This window comes from Talpa occidentalis, unplaced genomic scaffold (genome assembly GCF_014898055.3).
Source record: "Talpa occidentalis isolate TD23 unplaced genomic scaffold, MPIMG_talOcc4v2.1 talOcc4.11, whole genome shotgun sequence".
NCBI lineage: Eukaryota > Metazoa > Chordata > Mammalia > Eulipotyphla > Talpidae > Talpa > Talpa occidentalis.
Window position 1 is genome coordinate 53,238,776 of NW_023601104.1, and position 27,893 is coordinate 53,266,668.

Sequence of the window (27,893 nt, forward strand, 5' to 3'; positions counted from 1 at the left end):
AGATTGTCTTGAAGATACACTCTGCATAATCATGTCAGAAGGGCTCAGTGAGAAGAACAGATTGAACCTGGTATCCTTGTGGCTGTGCTTTACCGTGAAATGGCTGATAAGGGCTCCTGGACTCAAACTGTCTGGGCACCGCCTTCTCCCATACAAAAAAAAAAAATGAACGATTGTAACTTTCTTATTAATTTCTGCTACCTCTTCTTGCTTCCTGAGAGTGAAAACCATATCCAAAACAACTATGAATGAGAGCTAAAGGCGTGGGAGTGGGGGGGAGGGGAATCTTTTCACTGGAGAAAAAAGGATTATTGACAAACTCTTTCATTCTTACATCATGCTCTGAGAGAAGACAAAAAACAAATGACTCCAGATAGAGACTGAATAATAGACTGAATGGTTTGTTCCCATTAACCACATGTATTTACCACTATTGTTAGAAGAATTAGGGGAATGATAATTCTTTCTCCTTCTACAGTGACTTTTGTAACACCTTGAAATATTTTATACTTTGGGTGCATAAGGGAGTTTTATATTTACAGCTTTTTTTCATCATATCAAGGTTTACATTCCAAAATGCTATGCTCACTGACAGGATTCAAGCCTCAGACCTGTATCATCACAAGGAGTTCTGATACATCAATTTTACTCTGGCCTTTTATTCACATTGTTTTGTTTCTGGGTTTTCTTTCATTTTTTCCAGTGGTAATGAGAGAGATGAGTGGTTAGAATAAGTCTGTTAGTCAAACCAATAAGCAGACATCTGCCTTTGAGAGCAGTTTTAATCTTCCTTTGTGCTGAGGTAAATCAGAAGCCTGTCAAGCCATGAAATGTTTTACAAATTCATTAATTTTTCTCCCCTAGTAGAATATGCATTGGTGTAGGTAACAAACCCTCACTTGAGAGAACCATATCCTTCTAAAGTCCAATAAATCCTTGAATGTGTTTGTCACCCATGGCATAGAGTAGGGATGCATGAGAGCAGTATTCTTCGTGGAACTTTTGAACTGGGAAAATGAAAACATTTTCTCATTGTAGGAACAAGGCAAGTAGGAAAACCTACATTCCTCAAAAAGATTAAGTAAAAACATTTCCTAAACCAAGGCACTCTAAGCTGCTTTATTGTGCAGAGGCACACCAAACATAGGAGATCCATTGTCTTACTCTTCTATTCATCCAACAAGAAGACATTGCATATTGCCTATACTCTGACCACCAGGATCTCACCTCCATTCTAAGAGTGATACACATATGAAGAATCAATCACCATTATAATCACCTTGTGAAGGTGAAATAAGGAATTTCGCCTTTCCTAAACAGAGACCTGGCCTTTTCCCATGGCTTCTGCAGGTAATCTCTAAACTCCTGAAATATCATGCATCATAGGAATGTCTTTGTTTGCCTGCTAGATTTTGTCAGGCCAGATAAATAACAATGTGATTTAAGATCAATGATTTGGGTCATTCTGTATTAGTTGATTTCTTGAGGACCTGGAGATGAAATGAGCTACATGGTCCATCAACTATGCTTATGTGATGGAACCCTAAAAAAAACCTCTGGACAACAAGACTTGGGTGAGTTTCCCTGCTTGGCAATACTTGATGAATATCATCAGACATCAATGCTAGAAAAGGAAAACTCCTTGAGTCTCTGGGTAGAGGACAGACAACTTGAAGCTGAGTTTGTTCCTTTCCTGAACTTTGCCCTAAGTAGTTCTTCTCTAGGCTGATTTTAATTTGAACTCCTTTCTTGATTAAGAAACAAAACAAAACAAAACAAACAAAAAACTCTTGACTGTATCCACTTTCAGTTACTTCTCTGAGACTTTTCAGTGAATTATCAAAACTGAGAATGGTTGTGGGAACTCCCTGAACTTACAGTTGGTCTGAGAAGTGAAGATGGTCTTGCAGACGGTGCTCCCTCTTAACATCCAACCCCCTAGATAGTCAGTGTCGTTCAATATTTTTACCTGGTTCTTTTTAAATATGGCTTTCTCCTAAAAAAATTCTTACCTGGGCTCCCCCTCAAATAATGACAGTTTCTCTTATCATTGATATAGAGTTGGGATAGGTGCTTTCTCCTTGGATCATTCCCCTACTTCACTCTTGAATCTCATGCTATCATTTTCTACCCACACTCCCTTCATTGTTGCAATCATCTGCTTTCCCATTCTCTAAATCACCCTCCCCTCATACTTACCATCTAGTCTGGTAACTAATTAGTTAACCTGCTTGTGAATGTGTGACTTTCATTTGAGGACCATCCTGGACAAAATATAGTCCAGATTCCTGTCCAATCCAGTATCCCCCACCCTGAACTGATGCTTCCTTAGACATGAGGCCTATTTTCTCTAATACAATTTTTATTGAGCTCTTTGAGGTAGTTTGACCACACAACCTGCTGAAGTCTGGGTTTTATATAACCTTGCATTATTTTGACTCTTTAGTCATTTCATGAGCTATATTAGTGGTCAAAGGCAAATCCTGGGAAATCTTTACAAACCACTCAAGTAACTATTAAACTCAGTTATGTGTGCAGGAATAAATGTATTTTTTTACTTGGAACCCAAAGATAAAAAATATTCCTATTCTCAGTAAGATTAGTGCCCAACTGGGGATGAGGACAGAAACAAATATATATTGTAGCACAAAGGACAGAAACAAATACATATTGTAGCACAATGGGATTTAAATATTAAACGACAGCTGTTAGAGCACAAGGGTGAAACCTCTTGGTGGTGGGAAAGTCAAAATTCTGCTCAGAGTCACTACAGGAGATTAAGGAAAGATAAAAGTGAGACTTTAAGGAAACTCTTGATCCTACCGATTGGAGCCTTGTCTAGTGGTCCTGCGTTTCTGTAGTCACTCCTCCTCTCGTAGACGTCGCCATCCTGCTGTAGCCATCCTACACTGCCATGACTCTGTAGGACGCCGCCTTTATAGCCTCAGCCTCCAGGCTCAGGTGTGCACACTCACGCATGCCCACACCATACTCCAGGTGTCCCCCATCACGCATGCGTGCCCTGAGACCACGCTCCCAAGTGCTTTCTGCATTCAAGGCCGCAGGTGATAGCCATGGAGGCCAGTGGTGTAAAGGCCTGACCAATCATCATTTACCCTAGAGAGAAGGAAATGGAATCTTATCAGCCACAGAAAATGGAATCTGAAGGCTGAGAAGGGAAAAACTTGGAGTAGAAATGAGAGTTAGGCTTAAGTGTAAGAGGCACTATCACTCAGAGGTCACATGTGGTATTTAGTAACTCCAGACTACAAAATTGTAAATTATCAAAAGCACCAGATTTCAAATTGTCTAGAGAAATTTTGTCTCAATTCGTATCCTTACATTCAATGACTGATTTAGGAGGTAATTAGTCCTCTGTCGTTGGGGAAGTTTGGGGACAGTTTGGACATGTCTTTCCAGTGACATGTAAAGATGATCGAGTAATCATTATGTGATTGAACTAGATGATTTTAAGAATATACTTTCTTCCAAGATACTATATTCTGTGCCTCTCCTGGCTTGTCATCTGCACAAGCCAGAAAATAAATGAAGGTGGGGGCTATTGCTCTTCCAGAGGTGACATACTTAGTTTGCAAAGCCTTTTCGCCTTGTCTTTTCTCTGTGGCATCTCTTCCTTTTTCTACACAGAGCATTTAAAATCAGCAAATTTAAAATGTAGAATTATTTTAGTACAGTGGAAGAAAATGTCAGTGTAAGAAAGATAGAGTAGGTAGGTTTTTAGTTCATATTCTAACATTATATAATTAGCATGGCAGGGAGTTAAAGAATTTAACAGCCTCTTTCAGACAATCTCTTTGCAATGTCTCCCATTCACTTGGCTCTCCTTCTGTATTACCAGGGTTCTGAGTTCTGAAAACAGAATTCTTTCCAGCTGGTCTAGGGAAAAAAATGAATGTACTAAAATAGTGTAAGCAGGTATTTTTATAGGATATAGAAAAAATAAAAGAAAGATTAAAAATCTCCCCTCTTCCCACAGGTATAATATGCTTGCAGAGTAGTCTTACTTTATTAGCTGTGTAATTACCTTTTTTAAAGATTTATTTATTTATGCATACAAGAGCTGGGGTGCAGGTCAAAGATGGGGGGGTGAGAGGATTCAGCAGAGACAAAGTGGGGAGCAGAACAGGCAGATGTACTGAAATACACTGATGAGGGGATCAGCGGGTGAGACAGGAGAGGTCTGCTGCGCCATGTGTGTCACCTCCCTGGCCGGGGATTAAACCCCTGCTGCAGTGACTGCAGATAGCTTCATAGTGCTGTGTCTTAACTCCTTGCACCTCCAGGGAGACCCCTATTAGTTGTATAATTATATTACTACAACTTGGTGGCTTAAACCCACAGAAATTTACTGTCTTAAAGTTCTGGAGGCCAGAAATCAAAATTAGGGTATCTGGGTAATGCTTTCTCTTTGCCTATTGCAGTTTCTGGTGGTTCTTGGTGTTCCTTGGCTGGTGGCAGCATCACTCCAGTCTCTGCCTCTACTGCCTTCTGCTGCGTAGCTCCCTGTGTCTTTGCCTCTTCATGTAACAACTCCAAGCACTGGATTTAGGGTGCATTGGATTTAGATGTTGGATGGCTCCATCTTGAGTCCTTAACTAATTATATCTGCAAAGACCCTATTTCCAAACAAGTCCACATTGGAGGTTCTGGGTGGACAACAATTTCGGGGGGACATCTACTACTTTTGCCATAGCTAAAACTGGGCTCCACTCTGAGGGTGTTAAATTTCTCTTACAAGAATATTTTATTATCTCAAGGCTCCCACTGGCACTCTTAACCATGTTCTATTATTCTGTCACATTTTTGTTAAAAACACATTCTCTTTGAGATGTATATGTTGGGTTTCCCCACTTTTCCTCTTTCTTACTTTTAAAAGAGATATTTTCAAAATAGATTTAAAATGCCAGTGATAAAGTTAGCTATATGTTATCTATGGCATTTGACACAAGGACTTTGTGAGGTGACTTTAACTGGGACTTTTACTGTCTCTGAAGGTTGGGGAGGTCAGAAGCAGAGAGGGAAGAGGTAACCTGCACTTGCCCACCAGTTCTTAAGATCCTACTCTGGCAACCAGACAGGTGTGGTTTCATTTTTCCACTCCTCCAACTCTTTTTCAGATTCTTTATTCCCTGTTCCTCCCACTTTCTATAAGATATTATTGCTATAATAAATCCTTAGTCTGTAATACTCACAAAGGTTCTGCTTTCCTGATTCAATTCTGACTGATACAGATAGAAATACATTTTCCACTGGAAAGCAGTTACATAAAGCAGCTTTTCTTTTCATCTTTTTTGTTTACCACTGAGTCTAGAGCAGTGCCTGACATGTGCTAACTGATCAATACATTTTAGCTGAATAAGTGTATAAGTAATAAGTAGAATTGAGATGGTGATGATACAATTTAGAAAATGCTGAGTTGGAGATGCATTTAGAACATCTTACTAATGGCATCTAAGTACTTTGGGGTGGGGGGCTGGGGTAAGTAATCAGATATGTGAGTCCACAGCCAGAGGTGGAGTGGCTTCTATGGTAGCATATGAAATTACTCATGGAGAGTAGACAGGATGAGAGGATAGCAGAAGAGAGACCTTGGGAACATCACTAAGTGATATTTAGAGAAGTGAGAAGAAAATCATGGAAAGGAATATCAAGGAAACAAAGGTAGGAGAAATCACGAAGAAGGAGTGACTCTTACATTGTCATGTGTACTGTACAGTATGAACTGTAGGGCATGAAATATTGTCATGAAATTTCACATAAAGAGAAGAGTGCTGACCTTCACAAGAGCAATTTGATGATGAAAAGTGAGGATCAAGTGTTGACTGCTCTTTCGGGATAGGCGGGGAGACTCTGAATGGAAGGGAAGAGGTATGGTGTTCAGTAAAGGGTTGTATGGGTTTAATGGAGGTGGTTTTTTCTTTTTCTAAGTGAAAAAGAACAAACTTTAAACATTTGTATGTGAGCGTGTGTGTGCATGGACAAGTGTATGCTGCCTGTGTAAAATGACATTGGATCTTATGGAACACAGACATCTAAACTGAAATCTTTTATTTATTAGCTATGAGATGCTGGGTAAGTTACAAAATCTTTCTATGCCTCGTTTTCCTCATATAGTAAGAGAGGATGTTAATGTCCCTGCTTCATATGTTTGTGAGAATTAAACAAGATAGAATTTAATGAAACAAAAATGGAAAATTTAAATAACATCCTTGGCATCATGCCAAATATATAAGATCAGTAGCTGATGAGGTATTTGCTGAGGTTAAGAAGGAAGAACAAGTCAAAAGGCAAAGATAACTGTAGAATAGTACAAAGGGGTAACATGTGAAGGAAGTTCCCTAAGGAAGCTAGAAATCAAAAGACCCAGAGCATGAATTTACCTTAGAAAGGAATATGCTTTCCACCAAGCAGAGAGGAAGAGAGAAAGATGGATGTTTGTGAATTTGGGGGAGCAGAGTGAAGCAAAATGAGGAAGTTTCTGCCTCATGGGCAAACTATTTTTCCTATGAAATAAGTCAGAGGTGCAACCACTGAGAATTAGGGAGGAGAATGAAGCAGGGGCCTTAAAGAGAGTGGCACTGATTGGATGTAGTTACAGTGGGAAATAGGAAAGGGAATTGTGTGGGGACAGAGCAAAGCCTTGTCGGGCAAGGTCATGAGCCCAATTTGAGATGAAATAGGATTTTTAGTAGCATCAACCCCATAATGTCATAGAATTTCTTTAGTCGCTACTCAGCAGCTAAAGGTTAGAGATGGAGGACATTTAGAAAAGGATTGATTAGGGATCAGAATTTTGCTGGACAACTGCAGAAAATGAACAGGGAATCCAGGAAGTTGAGAGCACTAGAAAGTGTCTGAAGGGATAAGTCCTGGGTCTTGTTAGAAAGGGAAAATGGTAAAATTATGAAAGGTTGATGATCTAAATTCTTGAAGAACATCTTCTAAATTCTTGTAGTAGTACCAGAAGTTGGATTTTTCTGAAGTTTAGAGCAAATTTTCCTGCCATTTCTGATGTTCCCTTTCCTTTTGGGTTGTGCCAAACTCCCGGTGTAGTTTTTACCCAGTGCTGAAATGTTGAGACATTTCTAGACATTGCATTGGTTAATCATCCCTGGGCCAGCTTTCATGGCCACAGTGCACTGCTCTGCTGCTTCCATGCCTTATTTCAGGCCGGGAACTCTTGGATAAGACAGGGTATCCTGAGTCTAAAATCCAGTCGGCCTGTTGCAGTATGTGCTCCTCAAATTCAAGGTCCTGCTATTGTCAAATTCAAGGTCCTGCTACTGCCAGGGAACAAAATCAAGATGCCCCATATTCTCGAAACCCACAAACGTCTTTCTTGTCCCAACCCCATTGTAGCTGCAGAGCACTCTTTTTATTCTGGAATATTTCTTCTCAAAGCATATTCTCCCAGTGGGCTTAGACCCTGCAGAACAAATGCCAACAAGGCAGCCACATACCACACACACTGAGGCAAGAAACAAATAGATCGTTGCCAACTGAGTTGGGAAAATAAAGTTATGCCAGATTCATTCAAATGTCAAAAATAAAATGCATAAATATCTTAAAGGATATGCTTAATCTGTGTACTTACATATATACACACACACAAAATCACTGCATCCTATAAAACATATACGTATAATCACTTGGGAATATGGAAAAGTTTGTTTATTGGCAGAAGTGACTAAGTCATTTGTAAGCAGAAAGTCAGCACTGAAAATGACAGGAGAAGTGGCTGTTCTGGAACCAGTTCTAATGGTTTTTTTTATCCTGTTTCCCACTTTCAGAGGGAAAAAACCCCACAGAACTGCAGGTTATCTGCTGAACAAAGAGAACACCTCCATATGTTGAAACGTTTCTCTTTTTTTAAAATTTATTTTATTTATACAAGAACCGGGGTACAGGCCAGATGCGCGGGAGGGTGAGAGGATTCACCAGAGACAGAGAGGGGACAGAACAGTACACTGACGAAATACACTGCTGAGGGGAACAGTGGGAGAGACAGAAGAGGTCTGCTCGCCATGTGGTTGTTCCAAGGCAGGCGGGGATCGAACCGGCACTGCAGAGCCTGCGCACAGCTTCACAGCACTCCGCACAACCGCCTGCGCCACCAGGGAGGCCCTCCATATGTTAATTAAACTTTGAAGAAGACATTGCATCTCAGATGCTATTACAGGACTTTTTCTAAAGATTATTATCCTTCAAAATTAAACTAAAAATTTAATGGTATCTGGTTCTTATTGTTTGAAATAAACAAGGAATTTGATGACCCAACTTGGTGTAGGTAATGCAAGGATTTCTACAATAGTGTCATGTCTTCCCAAATGGAACAAGTTGTCTCAAAAACACCCCTTAGAAACATTTTTTAATTTCTTCTTTCATCATTCTTACAGAGAATTTCAGAGTTATTCTAAGTTTGGAAGCCTGCCCTGAGGAGTCAAATCAAGGTATTATACATCAGTGGAAACCAGGATTCACCGACAATGTACACAGTGACATTGGCCTCAGATTACTCTGTCATTTGAGTCTCCCTCTAGAGACATAAGGCCTCATCCCCTGCAAACCCAACCCCCTCTGCAGACACACTCCCCAGATACACTCAGTCACCGAGTGTATTCTCAGGCAAGACTGAGCAATATTTCCTCAGTTCTCCCTAGCCACTCTGTCCTGGTTTTAATATAGCTGGAATATCTTGGGTAGCTTTATCAAGATGTAAGTCTTATCATCAAGGCTTAGTTCAAAATTTAAGTTGTTCCAGCTGTCAACTGAAATACAACTATATCAAATCTAAAACTTTCTTTATTGAAGTGCTTGATGTTAAAATCTCCCCCTGGTGGATTTTAAGAGTATGTGTACTCATAAATACGAATGGAAAAAATTTTCCAATAAATAAATACTAAAATTTTGTAGGTGACGTAATCAGATCTATTAATCTCTTTAGAGGGGAAAACTTTGTAATCATTTAAATGCTTATTACCAAAAAAAAAAAAAAACCCTATTACTAAGTAGAATCATTTGGTTTAATTTCATGCACAAATGTGAATATTGAGTTTTACAAGTTTTCTCTTATGTGACTACCCTCTGGTGAGTTAAGGCATTTTTATGGACTAAAAATGCTAATTTCCCACTTAATTGTTTAGTGAAGAGAGACATAATGTTTCAATTAGGAAAGAACATGCCCCCATCTGAATGAATCTGGCATCTGTATAGTCTCATCTTTATCACAGCTGTCAGTCAAATCACGAAGGTCCAGCACCAAGTCCCTAGACCGCTTGAAATGTGCAAGCACTTGCTCTAGGGAAGAGGAATTTATTTTTTTTAATTGATTTTATTTCAGCCGCAATCCTTCTCCCTTCCCTGGGAATACATTTTGGCTGTGATTTCATGGAGTCAGTACAAATTTCAGAACAGCTTTTAATCCTTTACCTTCTATCTGGAGATGCTGCTGAGCTACCATTTAGTACACAACTGCCTAAGGCAGGGCAAAGTGAGGCATAAGAACACAGGGAAAAAAGCAGGAAAAACCACCCAGAATACTCATGCAAAAAAAAGTGCTAAGTCACCTACAGCTCTGACCTTTGCACAAGCGAATTGAGAAAAGGTGGATAGTGGGTAATGGAAAATGCATTTTGTTTGGTGCAGATAAACCTGTGCCTCATCAGTCATACATTTCTTGCAATAAGGTTTTATTAGAGTTAATTTTTTTTCCAAACACATTATTCTAAATTTCCAATTGAGGGGAAATTTGTTACTTTTAAATATTAAGCAACATAAATAAAGGGGAAAATTAAGCATGGGACTGATTAAGAATAAAAATAATGGATTTGTTGTTTATGTAATTTCTTCATCAAAAATATCTTATGAGTAAGTTTAGTGAGAAATAGAATCACAACAGTGTGCTCTAGTGGTTTGATCAAATCTGAGCTCTGACTTCTTTCAGCTGTGTGACTTCAGCCAGTTATTTCACTTCTCTGTGCCTTGAATTCCTAATTTTCAGAATGAGGATAGTAAATAAAAACTTCCTCCTAGTATGGTTGGAAAGGATACTACGTATGCCAAAACTTTAAGGACAAAGTATTAGTACTCAAGGATCCCATAGCTTCTTTGCTCACTCATTTTCAGGCATATTTAACCTCTTAACATACTTAGCATATTTAACCTCTTAACCTTATAAAGTGCATGCACGATTATCTTTACAAAAGAAGAAAATGAGGCACAGACTGGTCAAATAACTGCAGCAGGTTAAATACATGAAAAATGCACAAATAAAATTTAAATCCAAAAGTTTGCTTCCATGGCCACTCCAGCTCCTGTTTCAGTTCCTTCTACCACATTTTACTGGGTATATTATGTTTGCTATTTTATTTGGATCTTAATATGTTAATTTCTATAACAAATTTATTAGTGCTTTTCTAAAAATAGAAGTAATTAAGGAGGAAATAAATCAGTGAATGCCCCATTAAACAGAGTAGACATTTTACGGCCTGCAATCTTTTTTAATTTCAAAAAATTTTTTTATTACTTTCTTCTCACTTAAAAAACAATACACACTTGTAACTGAAAACTTAGAAAATTTCTATAAGCACAGGGAGATGAAAACATCCATCCCTGATTATTTCATGAAAATCACTGCTAATATCTTAGAAATCATTCTTTTGGGCCTATGCATAGAAGTGTTCAATTCGGGTTTTTTTTTTTTTTCCTTTTTTTTGTGTGTGTATGTGTGTGCTTAATGGATCAAAATTTGAAACTTATTTTTCACATTTAGCAATATTTTGTACATCTTTCTGTGTAAAGAAAAACACATCTGTGATCATTTTGGGGGTTGACTCTTTTGTATTAACTGTCAGATTATATAGTTAATGTCCTCTTCTCACCATCCAGTTTTTCACTGCTAAAGGTGAACCAGGTATTACTTACTGGCAAATTTGGAGTCTGGATGTCATGAAGGCAAACCAGACCCCCACAACACCCCTCCCCTCACTGCCTCCTAAACCTGAACCATATGCTTGGCTGTTAGTTATTTGTACTGACTGATATTTATATAATATTTTGCTGTTTGAATAGAGAAGGAACAAAGTTTTATTTGGAATGGGGAAGGACCAAGGGGAAGAGCAGAAAAGAGCACAGTACCTGGTGGGCATCCTCCCTCCATCTTTCCGGTAACCTGGGTCAAACATATATCTGTCAAGTTCTCCTAAAGACCCCGCTTTCTTATTTGATTGGTTTGGCTGTTGACTTTGAGATTATAAGCCCAGGTTAGACATTGTGAACTAATATATGACCTTATCACCTTACCTTCATCGGAATTGGGCAGGATTTGAATTTAACTCAAGCCTTTCTCTTAAACATTGTCCTTGAACTCTCCCCACCAGCTCAGGCCACTGGAGTTTCCACCTCTGTTCTGCATGGTGAACAGTCTCATGTACATGAGGACATATATCCCTGAAATCCCCATGGCCAAGCTCACTCCTCATCTTCCTCATCTTCCTCTTCCTCCCCCGAACAGAAGCTCTCTGCCTCCCCTCCAGCCTAAAGGTGTCCAAACCTACCTTGTAGTCAGCTCATCCTGGCCCTGGAAGTAGACTATGGTCTCTATTGGGTGTCATTGGATCTGGGATACTGCGGTCCAGGGTGTGGCCATTTGTGTTGACTGAGGTGGGCACCTACCATTGGCCCTGGGAATGCTCTGCCTACTGGAGAAAAAATGTGGCAAGAAGAGGGAATGAGCAAGTAGGTGCTGATTAAAACCAAGCATTAGTTAGTTACACCTGGGTCTTATTAATTTTGTGAATTTGGTGCTACCGTCAATGAGAGATACATTTGATGATTAAAATTCAGAATTTTTCCTTGCCCAGAATGGCCAGAGTTGCACATGAAGAATGGTTGTGCATGAAGAATGGTTATGGAGGGCAATGTGAACTTCACTTGTCCTCCATGCAAGTGCCTGAAGCTGTTCCTCCCCACCTGAGCCTCTTCCCCAACTAGCTTGCTGCACCCATTCCTGATCTGTCGCAGATGCTTGGCTTTTGGGTATTCTTTTTTATTGTGTTTTTAATCTTAGCAGTAGGCAAACCCATAGCAGTTATCACTCATTCTCATGGTTGAGCTCCTAAGCTTCCATGCTCTTCTTTAAGGGGATAGTTCCCGAGCATGAGTGGCAGTGCCTCACCAATCGAGAAGTAAATTTTCCCAATTTTCAGAGAAAAACAATAAATGCATTACTGAAGTATCCTAGGTGTAGGTTTGACTTTCACACAGATTGAAATCCTGGCCCTTTTCCCCCTTGCCTGCTAACAGATGCCTAAGAGGAGAATCCCTGCTGAGGCAGTGCTCTGCTAAGGCAGTACCTTTTCCCACCTGCCTCATGGGGGCTCAGAATTCTTAAGTGAACTAATCAGTGGAGTCTGGCTGGGTTCAAAGAGTATTCTAACTTCTCCAAAGAACATGCAGATGGCCAATAGGCACATGAAAAAATGCCCAGCTGCACTTATTATTAGGAAAATGCAGATCAAGATTATAATGAGCTATCACCTGTGGAAATGACCCATGTCAAAAGACAAGAAGCAATTTGTGTTCTGGAGGGTACAGAGAAAAAGAAATCCTGGTTCATTGTCAGAGGGAATGTAAATTGGTGCAACCACTATGGATAATGGTATGAAGCTTCCTTTAAAAGCTAAAAATAGATATACCATATGATCCAGCAATACCACACCTACGTATTTATCCAAAGAATATGAAAACACTAATTTGAAAACATATATGCACCCCTATGTTCATTGCTGCCTTCATCAGAATAGCCCAACATGGAAACAACCCAAATGCCCATGGCTGGATGGCTAGAGGAAGAAGCTGCCCTGTTTATGGACGCGTGTGCATGAAATACTACTACACTATTTTAAAAAGATGAAATCCTTTCTTTTTCAACAACATAGATGGAACTTGATGTAATTAGGCTAGGCAAAATAAGTCAGAAAGTTAAAGACAATTACTGCATGATTTCTCTCCTATGTAGAATACAAATAACCCAAACAAACAAATCAAAACAAAAATAATTTAGATTCTCTGAAAATATAGCGGTTACCAGGAGGAAAGAGAAGTTGGGAGGAAACAGCAGAGAGGGGTCAATGTGATCATGCGATGGATGCTAGAACTTGGGGTGGTGCAATGGGGCTGATACACAGATGGAGGTGTGAAGCTGGACTCCTGAAATGTATACAGTATTTTAAAACAGTGGTAAATCAATAAAAATTCATTTTCAAAAAAAAGTGCCTTCGAGATGAGATTTCAAAACTTTCTCTAGATTATAACTGATGAAAAAGAAAAAATAAAAGAGGGACTGGAGAGAAAGGAAAGTGCCCCTGGCACCCAGGGTAGCGCAAGGGCCACACCTCACAGAGCCGAGCTGCAGCTACAGGCCCCACACCGCACCCCCCCACCTCCCCCCGCCCGCCTTCAGCGCTGCTGGCCATTGCAGCTTCCCATCTCTTTCCACCCAATCTATGCCAAAGACATCACCTCTCAGCACTTTCCAGCTTCTTCCTACTTTTCTTCTCCAGACTTCTCACTAATGCAATTACGTTGCCTGTGTGTCTGCTTGTTTAGTCTCTTTCTGCCTCAACTATAATAGTTATTATTGCCTCTGTTTCTCCACTACCAGGAATAGTGCCTGCCACCCAGTGGGCATGGAATAAATAGTTGCTATATTAACAAATAAACAGTTCCATTATGATTGAAAACACACATATGGAATGAATATCCAATTATTTTCCACTAAGAAATGGAGACCTAAAAGTGACGTACACACTGTCAGTATGGATTAAGTCTGTTCTACATTAGTCTGAATTCTAATTCCATGATTTTTCTGTTTTGCTTTTTTTTTTTTTTTTTTTTTTTGATCGTAGAATATAGTATCAGAAGCCTATGCTTTGGCTCATCCAGGCACTCAACAAAGAAAGGTGACTTCCTACAGCTGGGCCCCCACAGACTGTGCTATCTTCTTACCTCCCTCTCCCAGGAAGGAGAATCAGGCTGTCACATAGGCTGCTTCCTCAAGGAAGAGGTAGAGCATCTGCCCCAGCTACTGGTGAGAGACTAGTGTGGTCACTGTGAGGCAACCCCCTCTGGAGAGGAGCAGGGGAGCTGGCCATCCAGGCATTCTCTTCTGGGGTCATGCCAGGGATTCTGAGACCACAGCTCGTAGACACTGCCACCCCATTCACTCTCCCTTTAGCAGAAGGCAAGAATTGCTTTCAACACAGAATCTCTACTGACTACTTTCACCTCCACTGTGGAAAGAAAGGAAAGAGAAGTCATTTAAGTTGCTCGTGTCTATAAACAAAGCAGGTTCGGAGGCTGCAGCAAGTGCTCAGTCTTGTGCTCCACCCAGTGAAAATGACAATATCATGATGGCCTTGTTCAAGTAGCTGCTAGACTCAAATCACTCTGATTTTTTATTTTAATTAAGAATAAAACTTGTGTATCTTGAAAAAATAGTTGGTTCCATAGCTTTATAGCTTTATTTACAAAATTGGCTTTTCTTCCCACACTCAGCCGTTGCAACTCTTTGGGTCTTCTCTTAGCTGGTGACACTGACTGACAGCTACAGCTGGCTGCAGAGGAACAGCCCTTTCTCAAGGAACATGTGCTTTGCTGTGTGTATTTAAATATTCTGCTCAAAATCAAACACCCATGAAAGTGTCAAAAGAAACTAAAATGTGGTTTTGTTACTTTGAAAGTATTTTTGAAAGTGTATAAAGAAAATTGCAAAAAAGATTTTGCAAAATTGTTTGAAATTAATACAATCTGTCTTCAAATTCTTGACTTAGGGAGAACACATTACAGAAAAGTGTATTGCTGGACCTCCCGGGTGGCGCAGCGGTTGAGCGCTGGGTTGCGAAGATGCCCGCAGCCTCTGCAGCGCTGGTTCGATCCCCGGCTGTTCCCCGGTCACCGGAGGAGGGTCCCACATGTTGCGCAGACCCCTCCTGCCGCCTGCTGCTCCCCTCAGAAGTGTACTTCAGTCCTTCTGCCTGCTCTGCTCCCTGCTCTGGCTCTGATGAATTCTCTCACCCTCCCGCGCTTCTGACTGTACCCAGTGCTTGTATAAATAAATAAATAAATAAATAAATCTTTAAAGAAAAAAAAGAAAAGTGTATTGCTAGTGAGGAATATTCAGAATAATACAGGTAACGTGGCCACCTTTGTTCTATTTCATTCATCCATTATTAATAACGTGTTCAATCCTTGTTGTTAAAAATATTATTTAATAGTAGAGGATCCATAGGGGGAAATGTGAGCTGTTGCACCACATGTGTCTTTTCTGAAAGCACAAAAAGACTGTCATGCTGTTTCACAGAAGAAGCAATAGGAAAATCAGCAGGCCGGGGTGAGTTTGCTGAGATTGGTGATGAACTGAACTACAGGCCTCAGGGGCTGCTGTGAAGTGATGTGCCATCCCTGGGAATTAGATCCATGATTGTTCTGTAGCCCTATAGTCACTTGTATACTCTGGAAACTTCCTTATTAGACTGTCATCATGTTAACTGCTTAGTGGCAGATGGCCCGTAAGTGACACATACCTCTGCTGTGGGCCATTTCGCTGGATGGCACTTGTCCCTTAAAGCCAGCTTGGTGCCACCTGCTCAGACAGGTACTTATAAACACAACTCTGTTGATACCAGCACAGAATATGTTCCAGGAAGTGTTTCCTTTAATCCCTGGCCCCAGCAGCCCCATATTACTGGCAAGAATCAGAGAAACTCATTTGAGGATCACCATAGGCTCCAATTGGAAAAACCACATTGGTAACAATTTTGATAGAGCCGAATTTGAGCTCGTGATAATCGCTATTCCACCAAACCAATGGAGACTCGGGACTGCAATTAGAAAGAAACAATCTTCCACATATAATGGCTTTCACACTGCATGATACTATTAAATAACCATCATTAGCTACTAACGTATGTACTACCCATTTTCCAGAGCCCTTTTTCTGCCAAGAAATTTAAAATCAAGAATGATCCATGAATGAGTCATCAGCATGTTAATTGTTGATATAGGACATGCAAATTGAACTTATTCAGAATGATTTAAATGTGTAAGGAATTATTACAGATGATGCCATTACACAGATATTAATTATCTTCTTGTAAAAGACCCAAATTTCATTTCTTTTTATCTACATCATATAGGTTAGGATAAAAGTTACTATCCATGGGATGCCTTGGATAAATAAAGAAGTGTTAGGCAAATTTCGAGGTACTGTGCTGGGGATATAAAAATAAATAATATATAGAGCTTGTCTCAATAAGTTTACAGATTTAGAGGAGGGGCACACAAGCACATACACAAAACTCACAGCACAGTGTGAAATATACACTAACTCAAGTGTGTACCTGGTCTGTGATAGCACAGGGGAGTGCAGCTTGTAGGAGAGAACTGTGATGGGGGAAGAAAATCACTCTGCTTCTGAATCTGCAACTTCCTAAATGAGGATTTCTCATTCTCCCCTCCTGGACTCCTGCTCTTAATATAATTTTAAAATGGCAACAACCCCAATCATATGTTGCTTAGCTCAGAAATGCTGCCTTTTGCTTGTTCAGTTCACTTGTTCATATGTTAGTTCACAGATACAATGTTAAGAAATACATGATTGAAAAGATTTGATAACGCCCTATGACCTCTATCCATTTCAATGTCTCTTGTTATTGAAATAAAATTCACATGACATAAAATTCATCATTTTAACCATTTTAAAGTATTTAATTTATTGGACTTTAATACATTCACAATGTTGTGCAACCACCACCATTGTCTACTTCCAGAACATTTTCATTCCCCAAAGAGAAAACCATACCCATTAAGCAGTCAGTCTCCATTCCCTCTAACCTTAGCCCCTGGTAACCTTTAATCTGCTATGTTTTTATTGATTTGCCTGGTTCTGGACATTTCATGTTAGTGGAATCAGATGACATGTTTTACCCTGCATAACATTTTCAAGGTTCACCTATGGTGTAGCATGTATCAGTACTTCATTGTTTTGATGGATGAGTAATATTCCACTATGTGGATGTACCACAATTTTTTCATCCATTCATCGGTTGGCATATATTCTGCCGTATTCTGAATAGTGCTTCTGTAAACATTCATGTACAGGCCTTTATTCATACACCTGCTTAAATGTTAGGGAGTGACTACCTAGGAGTTGAATTGCTGGGTCATAAGACAATTCTGTGTTTATCTTTTTGAGGACTCAGCAAACATTCTAAATAGCCTGCATTATTTTTCATTCCCACCTGTACCATATAAAAGTTTCAATTTCTCCACATGCTTACCAACATTTGTGGGTGTAAATTGGCATCACATTGTCAATCTCTTTCTTATGGATAAATAATTCATCAGTAAAACAATTTCACAAGCAAGAAGAACATGCTATGTCAGGTCTTAAGTTTTCATCTTTTATATATCAGGTTCCCACTAAACTGAAATATTTCCCTCAGATGAGTTGCAAAGTGAACATAAGAGATTCTGGACAACAGAATCGTGTTTTCTGCAATTCCATCACCCACTCCCCTAGAACAACCATGATCAACACCAAAAATACTAATATGATAACTTGCAATGTCAGGCCCCTGAAGAAAAGTCAGGTGCCTAGTCAGTGATTGGCTAAGAGACATCTAAGCCATTATAAGACAACATTCACTTTTTAAAAACCCAACAGACATTTCCCATATATATATATATATATATATATATATATATATATATGCAGTACTTCTTTAAGGAAAATCAAATACAACTAACCACCAATTCCACATCCCACTTTAAAGTAATCTGCTTAGATAAAGCAAGTTTCTCCTTGTACATTTTTCATTAATAATTCAGTGTCCTCTGCACACATTCCTTTGAGATCTGTAGTCATTAATTTTATCTCCAATTGTTATAATCAACACATTGCAAGAGTTATTCTTTCTCTGTTAGGAGGACTTAGCTCTAAAAACTAAAACCGAGACTTGCACTGCAGTGGACACCACCTGGTTGGAAGGAAGGAGCAACTAACGAAATTGGAGACAGAAAAAAGATTTCAAGAGGCCCAGCACTACTAGGCAGCAGCTGGCCAGTATTCCTGGCAGCCTGCACGACCTGAAGGGATGGCGACCAAGGATAGGGAAGCTAGTTTAGAGATTCTTCCTTTAACTGGAATATTTGGAAAGCCACAGGGAGTCTAGGTTAGGTTGGCTGGAAGTCCCAGGAGCCCGATAAAAATCATGGTAATTAACAAAAAGAATTCTTTCTTGCTTCCTCTCCCTGCCTCCCTCCTTTTCCTTTACAGAAACCGCTGAATTCCTAAATGAAGTCAGCGAGCTTAAGGCGTGCCTAGGTGGATTTCTGTACCTTAAAGGTTAAGGTACGCGAATTACAGCCGGATCACACGTCGAGGGACCCCAGAAAAGGTTGAAACCCTAGTATTTCACGAAAAGACTAGCAGGTTGTCCTGCCGTTTCTGGGGGCGCTGACGGGTCTGGTCACCTGCCAGGCTTAAAGCAGGTTTGGAGTTGCTGGCATCGCATTCGCCCAGGTCCTTACACTCTCCTCCCCCGGGCCGCAAACTCTCCAGGGTACAAAGTACAGCAGGGACGCGGGCGGAGCTTTTCCGAACGGCGCTGCCTTATCTGTTCCCCGTGAACACCTAGATGGATTTCCAATCCCGCGCTCGGCACGTTCCGGAGGGAGCCTCGGGCGCCTCCGGTGTTGCCAGCCGCGCGTTCTGCTTTTTTGCAGTCCATATTCCTCTGGAGAAGCAGGGGTTGGCGGGGCCGTAGGCACTACAAGCTCTATTAAAACATTCGCAGTGATTTACTGAAGCTCCTGCACACCCTTGCCAGCAAAAATCTGCCTGCGGTGTTGCAAGGCAGGAGCCCCTCCACTGCTGTGCTCCTTTCTCCTCCTAAAGCTCTCGGTTTAGGGTCAGTTTCAGCGACTCTCAGAAGCTTTGCGTGGGCGTCTGCGCTGGGGTCCCGCCCGAAGACACGAGTTGGGCTGCGTGAAGAACGTCATCGCACTCCCAGACCGCAAAAGCGCTCTGCACGGGCCGTCTGCGCGCGGGTCTGGAGGTAGTGCGCGCTGGGTAAGAACGTCTGGGAGCCTCCGCGGCGGGCCTCAGGGGCAGGGCAAAGGGACCCAGAGGTGGGGGTTAAGGGACCCGGGACTACGGGCTGGGAGGAGAGTTGGAGTTCTCCCAGGGTGGCGCGGCAACTAAGGGAAATTGAGGGGGACTCTGTGTCTGGGATCTGCTTCAGTCTTTGGATAGAAGCCTCATGGGATGGGTCAGAATCTGCACCTTTGGTTTCTACCCATCTTCGCGGGCGGGGGGTGGCGGAGAAACTCCCCGAGTCCCTCTAAAAGAAGGGTGCTGTTGGGGGAACCCCTGAAGCAGCTGTTAGAGCTGTTCGCAGAACAGAACTGGAAGGAAAAAATGAGGCGAGGGGTGATAAGTCACCTATATCTCCATCCTGCCTCTTTTCTCCCCTCCTCCTCCCTTTTCGTAGCTGCTGACGCGCTGGCGGTGCCTATTAATCACTCAGCAGCCCAGAGCCGCGCCAGTTAATGGCTGTGCGGCGCAGGGCTCCAACCTCGCTACCTCCCCTCTTCACGCCGGCTGGTGCCCGGGAGCCCCGAGCGGCCAGCGGCAGCGCGCAGGCAGCCTCTGGACAATGCGCCCCGCGGGCGCCGTTCGGAGCCCAGCTCCCCGCAGCTGCTGCGCGCCACCCCTAGGCACCCCGCGGCAGTGAGCTGCGGGCGGACGGCGGGGCTTCAGAGGGAGGGCGCAGGCAGCGGGGGAGCTAGGAGAGCGCCCCAGCCCAGGCAGCCCCACCGGCCCCATCAGCTGAGATGTTCCCCAATGGCACCGCCTCTTCTCCTTCTTGCTCTCCTAGCCCCAGCCCGGGCAGCGAAGACGGCGGCAGCAGGGGAGCAGGGGCCGGCGCTGCGGACGGCATGGAGGAGCCAGGGCGAAATGCGTCCCAGAACGGGACCTTGAGCGAGGGCCAAGGCAGCGCCATCCTCATCTCTTTCATCTACTCGGTGGTGTGCCTGGTGGGACTGTGTGGGAATTCCATGGTCATCTATGTGATCCTGCGCTATGCCAAGATGAAGACGGCCACTAACATCTACATCCTCAACCTGGCCATCGCGGATGAGCTGCTCATGCTCAGCGTACCCTTCCTAGTCACCTCCACGTTGCTTCGCCACTGGCCCTTCGGCGCACTGCTCTGCCGCCTCGTGCTCAGCGTGGACGCAGTCAACATGTTCACCAGCATCTACTGTCTGACTGTGCTTAGCGTGGACCGCTATGTGGCCGTGGTGCACCCCATCAAGGCGGCACGTTACCGCCGGCCCACTGTAGCCAAGGTGGTGAATCTGGGCGTGTGGGTGCTGTCGCTGCTGGTCATTCTGCCCATCGTGGTATTCTCGCGCACTGCGGCCAACAGCGATGGCACGGTGGCCTGCAACATGCTCATGCCCGAGCCTGCCCAGCGCTGGCTGGTGGGCTTCGTGTTGTATACATTTCTCATGGGTTTCCTCCTGCCCGTCGGAGCCATCTGCCTGTGCTACGTGCTTATCATCACTAAAATGCGCATGGTGGCCCTCAAGGCCGGCTGGCAGCAGCGCAAGCGCTCAGAGCGCAAGATCACCCTGATGGTGATGATGGTGGTGATGGTGTTTGTCATCTGCTGGATGCCTTTCTACGTGGTGCAGCTGGTCAACGTGTTCGCCGAGCAGGACGACGCCACCGTGAGCCAGCTGTCAGTCATCCTCGGCTACGCCAACAGCTGTGCCAACCCCATCCTCTACGGCTTCCTCTCGGACAACTTCAAGCGCTCTTTCCAGCGCATCCTGTGCCTCAGTTGGATGGACAACGCTGCGGAGGAGCCGGTCGACTACTACGCCACCGCCCTCAAGAGCCGCGCTTACAGCGTGGAGGACTTCCAGCCGGAGAACCTGGAGTCCGGCGGCGTCTTCCGAAATGGCACCTGCACGTCTCGAATCACTACCCTCTGAGTCGGCGCCAGACACTCGCCCCGCGCGGGGGGAGTTGGGGAAGTGGTGGAGGGGGGTGTGTGTGGGAGAGAGAGAGGTGAAAGTATCCGGGATGTCAGGGTATGGTGGAGCAAATCGGGGTGAGCAAAATCAAACGCTTCGGGTAGAGCGACCCGGAGAAGGCGCGACAGCAAAGGTGGACTTGAAAGCTTTGCTCCCAACTTGGGAGGCCAGTGGGCTGTTTTCTCTCCGTTGCCTGCTTCTCGCTCCTTCTTCCACTGCGCTTGCACTTCGTACCGTTCTATGCTCCCAGCCGTCACTTCGATTTTTATTGCCGTCCCACTCTGGCCGTGCAAATCGGGAAACTCGCTAACATCATCATTTAAGCCTGACCCTCAGCTCCTCCAACTGTTATTTGTGTTTGTTTAAGCTGAGCCACCGTTAGCTCCGAGGGTTTCCCGAACAGCGAGTCTCCAGCTGGAGCATAGCTACGACCCCCCTCGCCCCCCCCCCGCCCCCATTAGATTCTGCCTGGTGCCCCTCGAGGAAACACCCCTCTTCCTTTGCGCAGTCCGGACTTACAGGAAAGTCTGACTGAAGTAAGCACTAGAGAGCGGTCTTTTCTCCTATTCATACCTGAAGATGCGCCCTTCCCCGACTCCCTCCCCTCTCTCACTCCACTCTGAGTGGAGCCAGGTGCTTAGTTAAAACGGTCCCTCGCTTCGAACCCTAGGGGACGTTTTGCAGCCCCCATCCAAGCCCCCCTCTGGAGCAAAAAAGGAGCTGAGAACAAACGACCAAAAAAAGGTTTTTAGAAAATTCGGGGTTTGGAGTTGTGGGTTGTGATGGGAGCCACTCTCCTGATTTAGAACCAGCGCTCTTGTTTTCAAAGAGCAAGAGCTGGGCACCCCCAGAATGGTGGTCTGCGTTTGGCTGGACAGGGAGTGCTTTCCCGAGGGTCGCCAGGGAGCTAGGCTGCAGCTCCAGGCTTTCTTCCTCACCCAGACTTCCCGAGGTGTCGATCTGAGAGCAACAACCAACTGGGTTTCAGGCTCCAGTAGACGTTGAAGACCTGACACAGAGGCTGGGACTAGCCTGGCGCCTTTGGAATCTTGGCGGTCCAGGATTGTGGACGCCGCCTGCAGGCTGGAGAGTGCGGCCTACCCGGCCCTGTGGGTTGCTGCCTTTCAAGCGGTGCCTATTAAGTTATTTTCTTGTTTTGACGTATTTATTTATTTGTGGTGTTTGAAACTGTATTTCTGCTTTCCTTTTCTCTCGTTGCCTCACCCAGGGTCTGTACTTCAGGACACTGGGAGTGGCTGGGGAGGGGCTGGCAGAGGGGAAAGCTCCCTCCAGAAAGTCCCCTCAAAACTCCTTCTCTTTGATGTGCCCTCTTTTCTTATCCTTTCTTCCAGCTTTTCTTTGTTGCTTGTGTCTGGTGCAATTTGGAGATTTTTTTCATACTTTTCTATGTAATCTCTTTTCTTATAATAAATAAGCGAATAAATCATGCAGGTTAACCTTGCCCATGCAGAGCGGAAAGTCCTGGATTCCTAGCTTTCAACATCACTTCATATATGATTTGGATATATGTATAGTCACTATATATAGTGACAGTCACTAACACTGACAGGCGTGAGACTTCTGGAACACTTTCAGTGAAGGGGTTTCAAGCATCACTTAAATCTGGAACTGAGAAATCTGGTTCAGAAAGACTTTAGTAAGTGCTAAGAATTTCCCTGTTTATGTTCCTGCTTCTTCTAGACTGCAGCCTAGGTGATCCTAACATCCAATCTAGATAACACTGTCACTTGTGTTGAGGACATTTGAAGTACAGTAATTTGTATGTATGTTTACTCTTAGCAACTACATTGGAAGGCTAAGCAGGACAAAGACCACTAATTTTACTTATTTGTATTTCCTGTATTGCTTTAATATGCTGGCTTGTACATAGTAGGTACTAAATACATGTTTGTTGGTTGATTGTCTAAATAAGCCAGAGTGTATTGCAACAATGGTGAGATACTAAATCTGGAGTTCTCAGGTTCTCTCATTGACATAATGCATAATGGTTGAAATCACTATGGAAAAAGGTGTTTTGTGAATATTTGCGTCAAGAACATTGTGCTTTCCTGAAAGCAGTAACCAAGAGTTAAAATGTCCCTGATGTTTTATTTAAACTAATGAACAAATATGCTTTTGGTCATAAATCAGAAAGTTTAGATATGTCCCTGAATAATAACATGTTATTCCTTTGGAAAATGGAAGTTTAGTGGTTAAGAGCAATGAAATTTTAAAAGTTAAAATCTTGGTCATTATCCTCTTAAGAGGATATAAATCTAGAGCTCTTAACCTGTTACCATTGTAATATTAGCTAAATAAACAAATGTATTATGTTGTTGCAAGTTGTTTCACTTTGCCATTTGAATTTTACTGTTTCAATGGACTACTTGAAATCACATACATTGGCCTGGTTGACTGCTTTCACTTAGATTTTAATAAAGGTTTCAGATTACCTTTGGAAATTTATCAAAGTTGTAGTTAGATTTTTAAAAAGAGAAGCTTGTTAGATCAGAGAGAGAGAAAAAACTGAATGAGTATAAAGAGGCAGCAACGAACTCTGTGGTTTGCTGTTGTCACCAAACTAACTAATGATATCTCAATCTTTTATAGATTTAATTACTGCTGGCCCTTGTAATTTGACATCAGACTTTATTGTAGGAGCAAAGAAATTGCTGATTTACATCCCAGAGATAGATAATGAGGAGAGGAGGGAGGGAGGGAAGAGGGGGCTCTCTAGTGACCAGAGTTATGGCCTAAAGGTGTTCCAAAGAGTTATAGGTAAAAGAAATTAAAAAAAAAATCAGATTTTAAGATAAAAAAGACATATTTTATGCTTTGTTCAGTGATAGCCATTTCCATCCCTGGAAGAATTTGGGAAGGTACTAGAGAAGTCACTTTAAAAGATTTCAATTTTTTTAGAGCAATTTTATTTTCACAGTAAAATGAGTAATGAGGAGCATCACCCAAGCAGAAACAGCAGTGTTTCCAGAACCAGGGTGATTCCAGAACAGTGATTCCAGAAGAGGGTGCTGGGAGCCTCAAATGCCCTCATATGCTTTGTAACTGTAGACTTAATTATTTTATACATTACCTCAATATAACTAAGTTGGGCATTTTCCTTTTAAAATTATTTTTAAAAACTGTAGCAAGATGACAAATTGAACTCATAACTGAGATGTGCAGAGCAAACACATTTTGCTCTTTTTGTTTTAGCTAATCTGGATATTATTCCAAGCGCCTTCCAACTGGTTAACTGGGAGAAAAATTAAATAAATATTGAAATATCCAATTAAGCTGGTAATTTATTTTTAAATTTTTAATTAATAAAATTGAATGTTTTATTCACATAATTGCAATAGCTAGTTGGGGCTATATAATTTTTCTGTCTTTAAACCCAGCTAGTTACTTTATTATAAATTAACTTCATTTCTTCCTTTCTGAAACTCAGCTGTGCTATCATTGACCCAGAGATTTTTAATATGTATTCTTAATAATCTTTTTTTGTATTTTGTATGGTTTTTGAGAAGTTCCTGAGATACCTCAATACTGGTATTGAAACTTGTAGCATACTCTTGGATATAAAAAAGGATTTTAGTTCCTCTTTATGGGTCATCTGGGTTCCCACAGAAGGTGAGTCAGGTGTCCTATTGGCAGGATGAAGCCATGAGCCCTGTGGAAAAAGAAGATGATCACTCACCTTGAGGGGTTTCTTTTTCTTTTAGATTTATTTATTTATTTATTTATGCATACAACAGCTGGGGTACACACCAGATGTGCAGGGGGTAAGAGGATTCACCAGAGACAGAGTGGGAGGCAGAACAGTCGGGTTGACTGAAACACATTGCTGAGGAGAGCAGTGGGCAAGGCAGGAGAGGTCTGCTGCACCATGTAGGTTATCTCCCTGGCCAGGGATTGAACTTGTGCTGCAGTGGCTGCAGATTGCTTCATAGTGCTGAGACTTAATCCCTTGTGCCACCAGGGAGGCCCGCTTGACGGTTTTCTGCCCATAGGAGGCTTACTCAGCGCTGAACTGCAAATTGACTTGAAGAGAACTGAAGAAAATCTTCACAGGATCCTCTGCATTTATCTGCATCCAAGATCATTCAGTAGGGAGGATGGACTCTTCTGAGGAAGGTCTGAGCCTAGTTGCTTTTGCTGCTGGGCATTAACAGCAATCATGTTACATAATGCTTTGCCATTGTCAAAGTGCCTTCATTTGTATTCTCTAGGATGAGGAAGATACAACTTGTCCCTAAGTATATTACTTTTAATTTTGTTTGGAATTCCATATCAGTTTATGAATCCAAATTAGAGAGTAATTAGTATTTAGGTTAACAGTTGGTGGAGAGTTAATTTTATAAGCAAACACAGTTGACCAAATCTGGATCAGAGTTGATCATTTAAATAGCAATTTTTCAAAAGTATATATGAGTTTTGACATTTTCTAGGTTGGCCTCCTCAACCTCTTTTGTTTATTCCTCAAATAACTTTAGAATGAATGTTGCCAAGAAACTTTATGCATCCTGATGGAAGAGGGGATGAGGTGAGGGTCCTTAGGTCATTTGTTGCATGTTTTCTGTTTGCAGTCAGCTAGCAACAGACTCTGTGATCTAAGCCCTCAGCTTGGTGAGAGCCACACTCAGGCTCCTATGAGCTGCAGCCTTCTCAGAGCTTCCACTGCGCTCACAGAGCCCCGCAGCCTGCTGGTCTACCCCAGCCCCTGCTGAGCAGTGACCCAGCCTGCCAGGGGATGCTCTGGAGCTTCTTGGGTTCAGGGACTAGAGGAGGTTCAGATGACTCTGGTGACCACTGGGATTTCCTCTGTCTGGTATCTTTTTCTGTGGCACTGTTTCTGATATTTTGCATCTTTCTTTACCATTGTCAACCTTATTTATTAAAAATACTCCACCAAACCCACAAACCTTTTACATTAGTGGAAAACCACAGGAATTGAGTCCTGTAGTCTTGATGTGCAGGAAAAAAGAAATTATCAAATATCTGTGTTGCCCTCCACACCTATGGCCTCACCTGATTTCCAAGGCCTTTTGCATTGCCTAGAAGTTTGCCTAAAAGTTGAAGTCCTCTCCTGTCCTACTGAGATGAGTCTCCTCTCAGGGTGAGAGACTTCAATGAAACATGATTGATGGGGGAAGCTTAAATGTATCCATTCAGTGTCTGAACCATTTATCTTCTTACCAATAACCTCTGTGTTCCCAGAGTAGAATTTCTCAAACTATCTTCTCAAGAAGGTCATATTTGAAAACCTTAGATGCCTCATCCAATTTAACTCTGACCATTGTGCAAAATGCTAAATGCATGGTTTTAGTTTGAGAAAAAAGACAAGGAGTTCTCCCAGGACATATTGTGAAAAAAGCTTTAATTATACTACATTATTTTAAACAAATAATGGAGCTGTCATATTTATATCAATCTTCTAAAAAAAAAAAAAACACTTTGATGGTGGGGTCAGGTTTTGTAAACTTAGTCCACTATCTTCTTTATTCCAATGTACCCCATCAGAGAAGTTACTCAACTGAAATGATTGATAGTCACATAATTGGTATAGTGGAATGAGATTTAAAAATAAAGTATTGCAATATCTATGCTGCTTTCTTGCTACAACATACCCCTTTGGGTTAATGCAAACCTTCTCCATATATTCAAGTGGATATCTTGCTTTTTATTCAATAAATTTCTATTTGTTGGCTTTTAAAAAGGCAGAGAGGTTCAATATTGTAACATGCGTTCCCCCAAAGAAAGGCTGGCACAGAGATAGCATTGTAAGTGATCACTTATTATTTTATATAGATATCTGGAGATAGCATATTATAGTGAGCACCCTCATGAAAGGTCTGTGTCAAGGATGATCAGATACACTCCAAATTCTGATTTCAGCTACAAAGAAAAGAAAATGTTTCTGCAATGATGACAAAATTGATGGAACCATGTGAACAGAAGTAGCCGGTTCAAACCAAAATACCTGTTGTCAAATTGTTGGTTAGAGAGGAGCATCCTCTAAAAAGGAGATGAAATTTTAAATAAAGTCCTTTAATAAAAATGTTCACTTTCATAATAAACTTAATCATTGTCAAAACATGTACTAAATTTTATCTTGGTAGCCCAAAACTGGAAATATTATAATCACTTAAGACTGAGACTATAAGCATGCTACCATATTTTTTTTACAACAATAATAAGCTAAAAAGGCCTGTTACAGGTAAAGGCTTCGGGTACACCCAACTTGGAACATATGAGAAAGACTTACCCTGCATCAGAACCCACTTGGAGGAGGGAGAAATACAGACACTGTAGGTTATCATGTAAGAAATAGTTCTGATTTTCACTACAATAATACCTTTATGAAAAGACAACTAAAATTCAATTTAAACTAAGAGAGAGCAGGAGAGAGAGAGAAACCAAAACATGCTAGGTAAGCAGGAAAATAGTTCACAACAACCCATGAGACTTACTTGGCTATTTCAGAAAAGACTGTCCAAATATTGATGAGCAATATGAAAGAAATAGCTCATTGTGTTCTCTCTGTCTCTATAACCCTTGAACAATTAATTAATCTAGCTAATATTATTAGCAGCAGTGAACTGTCTATTGAATGTCACTAATCAAATTAAACATTCTCCTTTATGTCCAATAACCCACTATACCTAGAAATCTGTATAAGACTCTCAATTTCCCTATATGCAAACTCTATGTGGGACTTGAATTTAAAAAAAAAATATTAAACAAAAAGGAACTTGTTAGGCAAT

The 27,893-nt window shown here is 41.9% G+C and overlaps 1 protein-coding gene across 1 annotated transcript; it reads left to right on the forward strand.

The window, feature by feature from the left end:
- Positions 1 to 19,891: 19,891 nt before the first annotated feature.
- On the forward strand, positions 19,892 to 21,101 carry SSTR1 (somatostatin receptor 1). The gene has a single exon (XM_037501957.2). The coding sequence runs from the start codon at positions 19,918 to 19,920 to the stop codon at positions 21,085 to 21,087; it is 1,170 nt and encodes a 389-aa protein (XP_037357854.1). The 5' UTR covers positions 19,892 to 19,917; the 3' UTR covers positions 21,088 to 21,101.
- Positions 21,102 to 27,893: the final 6,792 nt, after the last annotated feature.